Here is a 12,534-nt window from a genome sequence, read left to right as displayed (position 1 = left end):
TGTTATACCCACATCATGTCATGTTAGGTTATATTTACATATTAAATATTATATATATATATATATATATATATATATATATATATATATATATATATATATATATATATATATATATATATATATATATATATATATATATATATATACACACACACACACACACACACACTAGAAGGTGGCCCGATTCTAACGCATCGGGTATTCTAAAATTTACGTATTGTGTAGTTAATGTATGATTTTTTTATATATATAGTTGTGTGTAGTTGCCAGTGTTTGTGTAGGGTGCTGTAAATGTCCTGGGTGTTGTCTGGATGTGGGGTGTGTGAGAGCAGTGTTGTATGTGTGTTGCGTTGTGTGTGTTGCGTTGTTTGTGGAGCGCTGTGTGTCTGCAGCGTTCTGTGTGTGTGGTGCTGTGTGTGTTGCGCGGTTTGTGTGGGTGTGGAGTGCGTGTGTGTGTTTTGGGGGGAGGTATGTTTTGTGCAGTGTGTGTGTTGCGTGGTATGTGCGTATATTTATGTATGCCGCGGTGTTTGTGTGTTGGGTGTTGTGTGTGTGCGGCGTTGTCTGTGTGTGTCTGTGTAGGGCGGTGTTTGTGGTTCCCAGTGTGTGTGTGGTGTGTTGTGTGGTGCGTGTGTGGCGGTGTGTGTGTGTTTTGGGGGGAGGTGTGCACCCCCCCATGCTGCACCCCCCATTGTGCTCCTTCCCCCATGCTGTGCACCCCCCATCGTGCTCCATCCCCCATGCTGCGCACCCCCATCGTGCTCCATCCCATCGTGTTTCATCCCCCCATTCTGGGCACCCCCCATCGTGCTCCATCCCCCATCGTGCTCCATCCCCCATGCTGCGCACCCCCCATCGTGGTCCACCCCCCATCGTGCTCCATCCCCCATGCTGCACCCCCCATCGTGCTCCATCCCCCATTGTGCTCCATTCCCCATGCTGCACACCCCCATTGTGCTCCATCCCCCCATGCTGCGCACCCCCATCGTGTTTCATCCCCCCATTCTGGGCACCCCCCATCGTGCTCCATCCCCCATGCTGCACTCCCCATCGTGCTCCATCTCCCATGCTGCGAACCCCTCAGAGAGGAGTATAATAGGAGGATTATAATAGGAGGAGTTTAATGGGAGGAGTAGTCCTGGGGAAAGAGGAGTATAATGGGAGGAGTTGTCCTGGGGGGGAGGTGTACAGGTGCCCATCGTATGCGGGGGGCGTGGCCTAGTGGGCATCGTGTGCGGGGGGCGTGGCCTAGCAGGCATCGCGTGCGCAGGCGTGGCCTAACGGGCATCGTGTGTGCTGGGGCGTGGCCTAGCGAGCATCGCGTGCGGGGGGCGTGGCCTAGCGGGCATCGCGTGCGGGGGGCGGGCCTGGCCAAACGGTTAATCCATGCGGGGGGCGGGGCCAGGGCGAGCCGAGCGGCGAATCGACGGTTGTCGCTGTAAGGACACAATGTCACTGTGACACAATTTTGGAGCAAGACAGACAGACAGACAGAGGCTATATTATATATATATCGTGGACCACGATAGGGGGTGCGCAGCATGGGGGATGTTAAATATATATATAAATATAAAAGCTCAGTGCATGTGTGTATGTCCGCTAATGCGCCGTCGCATTTACAATCACGAAATTTTGCACAGACGCCCCATGTGACTCAGGGAACGTCATAGACTATGTTTTGACAGGAAAATTTAACCCCATGCTTTACAGTTACACTCAAAAAAACATGTCTCCATTTAACTGAATGGAGGTGGGAGCTAAAGGTCATTAATAGTAACTGTCAGTAGTTGCTATAGGAACAAAATGGTAATATGATGTCAGTGGAGAGACGTTTAGAGAGAGACAGAGACAGACAGACAGACAGCCCGGGCAAAGAGACAGCCCGGGCAAAGAGACAGCCCGGGCAAAGAGACAGCCCGGGCAAAGAGACAGCCCGGGCAAAGAGACAGCCCGGGCAAAGAGACAGCGAGAGAGAGAGAGACACACACACACACACAGACAGATACAGAGATTGAGACAGATAGACACAGACAGACAAGGAAAGATACAGACAGCGACACACAGACAGAGACTGGGAGAGAGACAGACCGTTACTATCCCGGGCAACACCCGGGTATGTATGTATATGTATATATATTTACATTATATATCTTTTAAAATCAGGGGTCATCTTGTTCTTTAAACCGGATAGCCTAGCTGTAGAATAGGCCAACGATATTGGATTGGTGGGGGTTCAACTCTTGGCACTGCGGCCAATCAGGTGTTTTAAATGTGGTTAAAGTGCAGCACATGCACTACTGAATGACTGGTATTGTGAAGTATGAACCAAGGTAAATAATGAAGGTGACAACATCTCAGGAGTACAGTGCTCCTCCACTGCTATAAATATTGATAGGGAATACTAAAGTCCTAATACACATTAGACTAAAGTGGGCCGAAACCACCATTATTGGCTAACAGACTAATGTGTATTGGGACCTCTTGACTCAAGATTCTTATGGAATAGAAAGATTCAGCCTGTTGGTGTCACACGGTGTTTGGCTCTAAGCTTGCAGAGTGTCATGGCGGCATCTGACGCTGTTTACACTGCAGAATCTGACACTCCACACTATGCCTTCTTTGGTGCTTCTGAGTTACAGACAGGCTCTGGCGTCGACCAGCTGTGTGCTCATTAGTGATCGGGCTTACGGGAGTTAATTTATGCTAGCCTGCTGTTTACATCTTGGATCACATGGTGTGGGAGACCTATCACAGTCACTCCTTGCCTTTTTAAGATGGTGGAGCCTGTCTTCCTATGCCAACTATAGCTTTTACTAAGTTGGTCCGTGTGCTGTTGTATCCCAGTCCTGCTGGTGATTGTATTACTTTGTGCGTAGCGTTCTCCTGTTGTCTTCTTGTTTCATCCCTGCTCTTATTTTCCTCCTAAGCTCTTTTGTCTTATAACTCTGTGTGTACTGGTGCTGTGAGATAGAGATTTGGTATCCCATTTGTCTATTTCTGTTTGCTAAATCACTCCTTCCCCGGCCCTCCCCAGGGGTTAAGATCAGGATTGGTCAAAAACAGGGCAAGAAAGGTGGCCCAAATATCCTCAAGATCAGAGGTAACTCTGGAATTAGGGATAGCTAGAATTCCCTAGCCTGAGAGTCAGTCTAGGAGCCCCTTTGTCCCCTGCTCTCCACCAACACCATGGCAGTTGAATTTCCAACAATACTTTTGTTTTCCAAGCATCAACTCCACCAACTCCTGGCAGAGAGAAGAAAGGAGCACTTGGCAGAGTAGAATATAGTATATAAGGGTATACCAAATGTATATGGGATTTGAGAAAGACTGTGGTCAGCAAAAAAATGTTCTGCCTGACAGCCATCTGTTGTGTATTTAGGCTCTTAAAGATAAGGCCATCAATATTAGAGAACTAGATAAGACCTGTAAGTATTGATTCTACACGGATTGAGTCAATTTCGGCCTCTAAAAAGAGCCTATATCCAACAAAAAACAAAGTTTACGGCCAAAATATAACAAGTTTATTGATCAAATCACATAATTACATAATACAACAAAGTACCACAGGTATAAAAAGGGGGGGGGAGGGGGCAGAGGAAAAGAATTAATCAGTATAGGAAAGGAAAAAGTCTACCAGTATATCCATTATTTTAAAAGTATAAATATAAAGTGCAAAATGCTCGGATCTATACTGGATAAGTATAAAAGACGATTTCCTCCTTATTAAAGCCAGGAATTAAGGTGCAAGTGCAGCCAATTGCAGCTAAATTTGAGCAAAAAAGCACAGAATTTGCTCAAAGTGCACAACACATATCAATGACAGTGGAGCATGATTACAAATCTATGTCAACTTTGTAGTGGGCACACAGGCAAATAGCTGTTAAAGAAAGCAACCAAAGAAAACCCAATTCCTGGTAGAGTAAGTGAAGTAAAGCTTATAAATAGCACTGTATACCTCTGTCCCGGACCCACGCTTCCGACGTACGTTTCGTCACACTTCTTCAGGGAGCGTGTGACGCTCCCTGAAGAAGTGTGACGAAACGTACGTCGGAAGCGTGGGTCCGGGACAGAGGTATACAGTGCTATTTATAAGCTTTACTTCACTTACTCTACCAGGAATTGGGTTTTCTTTGGTTGCTTTCTTTAACAGCTATTTGCCTGTGTGCCCACTACAAAGTTGACATAGATTTGTAATCATGCTCCACTGTCATTGATATGTGTTGTGCACTTTGAGCAAATTCTGTGCTTTTTTGCTCAAATTTAGCTGCAATTGGCTGCACTTGCACCTTAATTCCTGGCTTTAATAAGGAGGAAATCGTCTTTTATACTTATCCAGTATAGATCCGAGCATTTTGCACTTTATATTTATACTTTTAAAATAATGGATATACTGGTAGACTTTTTCCTTTCCTATACTGATTAATTCTTTTCCTCTGCCCCCTCCCCCCCCTTTTTATACCTGTGGTACTTTGTTGTATTATGTAATTATGTGATTTGATCAATAAACTTGTTATATTTTGGCCGTAAACTTTGTTTTTTGTTGGATATATTACTTATGTTATTGGCCTCATACATGTATTTAAAAAGGTATCTTGTGGTTTCTAAAAAGAGCCTGTAAGGTATATTTCCATCTGACACGTTACCATATCACACACTACAATAGTAGTTACATATAAAGTTTACAAGAGATGTTGATAACATATCGAGCAATTGTCTAATACCAACTTGGACTGCTCTTTGTTTTAGCTCCCAGTTCCGGTCTTTCAGGGCCTGGTCCAAGTCAAGCAGCTCATGGTCTCGGTCTTCTATCTCTGCTTTGCATGTTCTGTAATTTACAATAAAGCATATTAAGAAAAAGAAATATTAAAATAAATAAATAATAAAAAAAGGGGGAGGAGTGGGGGGTGGTCGATACATAGCCAATACCAATGTGCACAATGTAAAAGACAATTGCCTGCAGGATCTTCAATTTGAAAATAAATTAATATCTTAGAAAAAGAAAAAAAAGTGACTGAGAACCTTATATAACCGGTTGGCAATACAGAAAACATCACGCTCATTTGGCATAAAAAGCAGAAAGATGCAGTCTACCAGGTAAATTAATAGAAGTTAAAAATATGAAAATGTTCAAACATTTTTGCATAAAAGGTTATGAGAATGTTTGTTGCATGTGCTGGTGCAGCGGCGGCTGGGTTGGGGCAGCTGCGGGCTTCAAAGAAATGGCACCCGGAGTCAGCGCATGCGCAGATTGAACTCTCGGCTCAATAACAAGCTGAGATTCTCATCTGCACAAGCGCCAACTCCAGGTGCCATTTTCCTTAAGACCGCCGCTGCAGAGCTGCAGCACTACATCAGCCGCCACAGCATTTTCCCGGCCTCCTGTGACCCCTCTCCTCCACCCCCGGTAAGCTACCTTCAGATAAGACTCCCAAATTTTGGGGAAGAAAAGTGCGCCTTACAATCTGAAAAATACTTTATATTGTTCTAGCACATATATACAGTAAATATTATCAGTAAATTATAAACAAAGAGCAAGAAGAGAATTGGCACGAAAATGGAATGCAAAAAGTATCAAATTTTATTAACACAGATATAAAATTATATAAATATCAGGATAGTCATAAGAATTGCATGACTATCCTGATATTTATATAATGTATATAATGTTCATCGAAGTAGGCACTTCCCCTGTGGGAACCTTCAGTTTGTTTCCCTCAGTGAATATATAATTAGCCATGTATTTTTTGTTTACAATTATCAGTAAATTGTATATTATTATAAAAGAATATTACAAATATTCACACACTCACATTAATTCTTCTCGGAGGGTTTGTATGATCACTTCCTTCTCCTCCACTGACAAGTGAGTCTTCGTGAGCGTCTCTTGCAGCTCCTCCACATGTTTTGTGTTGTTCTGCAATTCTGTCTCAATCTGTTCCTTTTTGATCAGATCATTCTCAGCGATAGCTAATCTTTCTTGTAGCAAAGCCACTTAAAATAACAGAAATGTAGCCATAATTATTTTTGCTCGAACGTCAAAACTAAGACTATTCACATATAGTCCTTAAAATATTTTGATCTTTTATAATCAGTTTCAATATAGAGGATGTGTAAAATGTGCCCTAGCATATGATCTGGAGCAGTCTCATCAAATACTTGCTAGGGCTCCAGTGTTTGGTTTCTTAGTAAAGCGCACTTGTCCAATCCACCTTCTGGGTCAGATGGAGCTGTAAATAGCCATAAGCAGAATGTCTCTCCAAAGGCCCAACTCATAGACACCGAAAAATTGCCTAATTTTGATGGGACAGGCCGATCAATTAAATTAAACATGTGAGGTGCAATATGCACACAGAGCCAAGAGCAGTTCTGGGTGCATATTGTATTGAAAAGCTAGGAGAGCTAGAAACACGGCTCTGGTTTCCAGCACATTGATTGAAAGGGCTGACTCGGATGGAGTCCAAGTGCCCTGTGCTCTGTGGTGGAGATGTACCGCTCCCCAGCCGGATAGGCTGGCATCCGTGGTGAGAATCACCCAGGACGGGGCCAGGAAGGAACGCCCCTGGGACAGGGAGAGGGGCCGAAGCCACCACTGAAGAGAGCTCCTGGTTTGTGGCGACAGAGCCACTAACCTGTGTAAGGAGGAAGGCCGCTTGTCCCAACAGCGGAGAATGTCCAGCTGCAGGGGGCGCAGATGGAACTGGGCAAAGGGAACCGCCTCCATGGACGCCACCATTTGACCCAGCACCTGCATCAGACGCCTGAGGGTATAACGGCGGGGCCTCAGCAGAGAGCGCACCGCTAGCTGGAGGGACTGCTGTTTGACTAAGGGCAACTTCACAAGTGCCGTCAAGGTCTCGAACTGCTTTCCTAGGTACGCGAGACTCTGGGTCGGAGTCAGAGTGGATTTGGGCAGATTGACCAGCCACCCGAATTGAGCTAGAGTGGAGAGAGTGAGCGAGACACTCCGCTGACAGTCTGCGCTGGATGAAGCCTTGACTAGAAGGTCGTCCAGGTAAGGAATCACTGCCAACCCCTGGAGGTGCAGAACTGCAATCACTGCTGCCATGACCTTGGTGAATACCCGAGGAGCCGTGGCCAACCCGAAGGGGAGAGCCACGAATTGGAAGGGATCTTCTCCTACTGCAAAACATAGCCAACGCTGGTGTGACACTGCAATTGGCACATGCAGATAGGCATCTCTGATGTCGATGGATGCCAGGAAATCTCCTTGGGACATAGAGGCAATGACTGATCGCAGAGACTCCATGCGATGGCGCCGCACCTGAACATGCTTGTTGAGAAGCTTCAGATCCAGGATGGGCCGGAAGGTACCGTCCTTTTTGGGACCTAGGAAGAGATTTGAGTAGAAACCTCTGAACCGTTCCCGGGCGGGAACCGGTACAATTACTCCATTGGCCTGTAAGGCTGCCACGGCCTGTGAGAAGGCGGCGGCCTTGGAGCAGGGGGGAGTTGAGAGAAAAAATCTGTGCGGCGGACTGGAAGAGAATTCTATCCTGTAGCCGTGGGAGATGATATCTCTCACCCACTGATCGGAGACGTGCTGAAACCAAGCGTCGCCAAAGTGGGAGAGCCTGCCACCGACTAAGGACGTTGCTGGAGCGGGCAGATAGTCACGAGGAGGCTGCCTTAGTGGCAGCAGCTCCTGTGGTCTTCTGTGGACGCGCTTTTGTGCGCCAGTTGGATTTCTGGTCCTTGGCTGAGTTAGCGGACGAGGCCGAGGGCTTAGAGGACGACCAGTTGGAGGGACGAAAGGAGCGAAACCTCGACTGATTCCTACCCTGGACAGGTTTCCTGGCTTTAGTTTGAGGCATGGAAGTACTCTTCCCGCCAGTAGCTTCCTTAATAATGTCATCCAGCTGTTCTCCGAACAGCCGGGACCCAGCAAAAGGGAGCCCAGCAAGGTACTTCTTTCAAGAAGCATCTGCCTTCCACTCTCGAAGCCACAAGATTCTGCGGATAGCGAGGGAATTAGCCGAAGCCACCGCAGTGCGGTGAGAAGCCTCCAGCATGGCAGACATGGCATAGGATGAAAAGGCCGAAGCTTGGGAAGTTAAGGCATCCATTTCGGGCATAGATTTCCTGGTGAGGGAATGCATCTCCTCCAGAGAAGCAGAGATGGCCTTGAGAGCCCACACTGCTGCAAAAGTCGGAGAAAACGCGGCCCCCGCCGCTTCATACACGGATTTGGCCAGAAGGTCAATCTGGCGGTCAGTGGAATCCTTAAGGGAAGTGCCATCAGCCACCGACACAATGGTCCGGGCTGCGAGCCTAGACACCGGAGGGTCTACCTTTGGGGACTGAGCCCACTGCTTGACCACCTCAGGTGGAAAGGGAAAACGGTCATCAGAACCACGCTTTGGGAAGCGCTTGTCAGGACAGGCCCTGGGCTTGGTCACAGCGGCCTGAAAACTGGAGTGGTTAAAGAACACACTCTTTGCTCTCTTAGGCAAGGTAAACTGGTGCTTTTCTGCCAGAGAGGGTTGCTCCTCTGATACTGGCGGATTGAGATCCAGTACAGAATTAATAGAAGCAATCAAGTCACTAAGATCTGAGTCACTTTCGGACAGATCAATGGGGCACATGGAGTTAGCCTCCGAGCCCCCTGTAAAGGCATCCTTCTCATCCTGCGAGTCCGCTCTGGAATCAGAGCCACGGGAGGAGGAGGGAGAGGGAACCCTGCGTCTCTTCTTAGGAGGACGGGGTCTGGGCCCTGATGATGAATCCTCTGTGAGCTCCGGTCCTGAGGGACCCCTAGCAGCAGAGGCACCCTGTGAAGGGGGCTGATGCATATTCATCAACGTCCTGGACAGAAGTCCCATGGACTCATCAAAAGACTGGGAGATAGACCTAGAAAAGGATTCTACCCAAGCCGGGGGTTCAGCCACAGGAGCAGGAGTAGCCTGAGAAACCACTGGGGGTGAGACTCCAGGCTGTGGCACCGCCAAGTTAGAGCAGGCATCACAATGTGGGAAGGTGCTCGGTTCAGGCAGCAGGAGCTTACATGCAGCGCATACAGCATAAAGCTTTGGGGTCTTGCTCCTCGTGTGAGACATGCTGCTGGAGTGGGGGCTCTGCCAGAGAATGAACCCCAGAGAGTATATACAGAGGTCCACAACTGGAGACTGGTTGTGGCTTACCAGACTGCTGGAGCGGTGTTGTGTGCCCTCCAGATCCCGAAGCCCGGACCCCCAAGCACAGCACCTCAGCAGAGATGCTGCAGACCAGCGCTGCAATGACTGATCGCAGAGAGAACGCTGAGAAAATGGCCGCCGGAGCGAAGAGAGGGGGCGGGACTTGCTTGAGGAGCGGGATCTGGAGGGCCATAGAGACCTACAGGGGAGGGGACACACACTGCAGTGGGGAGTGTCCCTCCCCTGTACAGAACGGCCGCCGGGAGGAGCCGAGACTGTCCCTCTGCATGAGTGACATGCGAGGGCAGTGAAACAGAAACTAGGCCTCCAGCGAAGCCGGGGCCTAAATTTGAGCGGCGCGGCCGACGCGCAGGCACCATCGGCGCGGTTCTCAGGCGACAGCTAGAGAACCCGCCGGAAATGTCAGTAAACACAATAAACACACTCTCCCCCAACAATAAAGTACAGGGACCCCGAAATCTAAACGTCTCAGGTACTTAGCGCTGAGACGCAGGGCCAAGTCCCTGGGGATGAGCGCTCCGGTACAGCAGGGTCCTGAAGGGCTGCGGATGGAGACCAGTCTCCTGCCAAGCATGGAGACCGTGCTGGCTCCCACTTCAAGCCAGAGCCCAGGAGGGATGGTGAAGGAGCACGGCATGTAAAGGCTCCAGCCTAGGAATCAACCTTACAACACCGCCGACACAGTGGGGTGAGAAGGGACATGCCGGGGGTCCAGACGTGGACCCCACTCTTCAATCTCGTTCGAAAAGGAAAAAATCATATGAGAATGCATGTGTGGATGTATGCCTCCTGAACACAAAGCAATAAACTGGCTGGGTCTGCTCACCAGGGGGTGTATAAGCTCAGGGGGAGGAGCTACACTTTTAAGTGTAGTACTTTGTGTGTCCTCCGGAGGTAGAAGCTAAACACCCATGGTCTGGGTCTCCCAAAGGAACGATAAAGAAAAAAAAATTGCAAATAATTGATGCTGCTGGTGGAGATGCAACTACTTAAAACCACTTTTACATAGTACATACATAAGAGAAAACTTGTAATGGACAGAACATATATAATGGCTCTACTCAAATAAGCACAAAACTTATACTGGAATGAGTGGGGGCCGAATAAAGGAAACCTATGTGCATAGAAAACCACACTTGAGAATAGTAATAAAAAAAAAAAAATAGATAAAAGGAGAGAAGTCACACAACTAAAACCAAACTGGGGTAATTCTCCACCAATGTGCACAAAAAAATAACTAGTTTCATACATAATGCAAAAATGTATAAACATTCAAAAATATCAATCCTGAAAAAAAGAAAAAAAAAAATTGGACATAGTAATGAATATCGTAATCAAAAACAAAAAAAATTAATAAATTAGAAAAAAAGCTTTTGTTTTATTTTTCAATGGAATGAAATGTAATAGCACAATGTCCACTAGATGGAGGATAGTGAAAGCAGATTCAGTCAGTGTTTTTTGCTAGGTATCAGTAAGAAATGCACAAGAAATGGTGCTGGTGGTCTGCTTTCATTATCCTCCATTTAGTGGACATGTGTGTTATTACATTTGGTCCATTTAAAATAACCTTTTAGGTACTACTGTATGTGTGCACACTGCAGTTTTGTTTCTCCAGCTAAAAACGCACCCTCTGGCTGAAAAAAAACCACATTAAAAAAACGCATGTATTTTCGGTGCGTTTTTTTTTTTTAACATTATCAATGGCAAAACGTAGTTGGAAAAATGCAGAAAAGAAGTGACATGCTGCATCTTTTTTCTGCAACCAAAACCACAGGCAAAAAAGAAACAACGTGGGCACAGCCTTTCGGATTACTCATAAACGTTGCTGGGGAAGGTCATACCTGCAGTTTAGCACCACAAACTGCACCGAAAACTGAACTAAAAAAGCAACAAAAAAGCAGTGTGTGCACACATGTCCTTTTTCTGATTTTGTATTATTTTCTGGTTTTTGAGTGACTACTATATTAATTACTATGTGCTAGTTTTTTGTGGATCACTATTGTTGAATATATATATACATTTTTGCACTTTGCATGTATTTTGTTATATATTTTCTGCACTTTTGTGGATAATCACCTCAGTTGGGTTTTAGTTGTGTGACCTTGATTATTTTATCTATTTTTTTTTATTATTATATTCAATAAAGTGCGGTTTTATATGCACATATGTTTTGTTTATTCGGCCCCCTACTCTTCCCAGTATAGCGTTTATAGTATATACACAGTAGTGTGCCTGTGCTTTACAATCTCTCTGGTAATATCCAGTAAATTCAGGTCTTACCAAGTTGGGTTTTATCACTCAGCTCAATTTCTGTTCTTTGTATCATCAACTCCAGTTGACTCAATTTGTCGCTTTTCGATTCCCCATCAGCAGTGGCCACCATCAGCTGTCTGTCTGCCTGGCTCAGCTTTTCTTTGCAAAAGCCTAATTCAGATGTCACTTGACTAGAATAAAAGAAGAAAAAAAAAAAAACATGCAAAAAACCCCCAAAACTTAATAGTAAATTATTGCTTTTGAGAGATAAATGTCAGACAATAATAATAATAAAGAGAATTGTGTTACTTACCGTAAATTCTTTTTCTTATAGTTCCGTATTGGGAGACCCAGACCATGGGTGTTTAGCTTCTGCCTCCGGAGGACACACAAAGTACTACACTTAAAAGTGTAGCTCCTCCCTCTGAGCTTATACACCCCCTGGTAGCCAGTCCTAGCCAGTTTAGTGCAAAAGCTGAAGGAGAATAGCCACCCACAAGTAGAACAGAGCAAGAGGCGGAACAACCGGAAACTCTGTCCACGACAACAGCCGGTGATAACACACGGAACAAGAAAATTGCCAACAGGCAACAGGGAGGGAGCTGGGTCTCCCAATACGGAACTATAAGAAAAAGAATTTACGGTAAGTAACAAAATTCTCTTTTTCTTTATCGTTCCTTTGGGAGACCCAGACCATGGGACGTTCCAAAGCTGTCCCTGGGTGGGAATAAACAGAAAAAACTAAGAAGTAGGCGGAGCCTAACTTCACAAGTGGGCGACAGCCGCCTGAAGGATGCGTCTGCCCAAGCTCGCATCTGCCGAAGCATGAGCATGCACTTGGTAGTGCTTCGAAAAGGTATGCAGGCTAGTCCAAGTGGCAGCATGACAGACTTGTTGAGCCGTAGCCTGGTGCCTAAAAGCCCAAGAGGCACCGACAGCTCTGGTCGAGTGTGCTTTGATCCCCGGCGGGGGAGGCACTTGAGTACTCTGGTAGGCGTCCGAAATGGTCGATCTAATCCAACGGGCCAAGGTCGGCTTAGAAGCAGAGAGACCCTTGCGCCGCCCTGTGGTTAGCACAAAAAGAGAGGCGCACCGCCTAAGCGCA

The 12,534-nt window shown here is 46.4% G+C and overlaps 1 protein-coding gene across 1 annotated transcript in view; it reads right to left on the bottom strand.

Annotated features, from left to right (window-relative positions):
* The window catches only part of CCDC18 (coiled-coil domain containing 18), a 164,600-nt gene that overhangs the window by 20,443 nt on the left and 131,623 nt on the right, over positions 1–12,534 (bottom strand). The window contains exons 19-21 of the mRNA XM_075322339.1: positions 11,457–11,620; positions 5,814–5,994; positions 4,729–4,828 (exon numbers count right to left, since the gene is read on the bottom strand). Of these exons, the coding sequence (XP_075178454.1) occupies positions 4,729–4,828; positions 5,814–5,994; positions 11,457–11,620 (445 nt within the window). The remainder of the gene's footprint in view (positions 1–4,728; positions 4,829–5,813; positions 5,995–11,456; positions 11,621–12,534) is intronic.

This window comes from Anomaloglossus baeobatrachus, chromosome 8 (genome assembly GCF_048569485.1).
Source record: "Anomaloglossus baeobatrachus isolate aAnoBae1 chromosome 8, aAnoBae1.hap1, whole genome shotgun sequence".
NCBI classification, from domain to species: Eukaryota; Metazoa; Chordata; class Amphibia; order Anura; family Aromobatidae; genus Anomaloglossus; species Anomaloglossus baeobatrachus.
The sequence above is the reverse complement of the archived record's forward strand: the minus strand, read 5'-3'. Positions and strand labels throughout refer to the sequence as shown.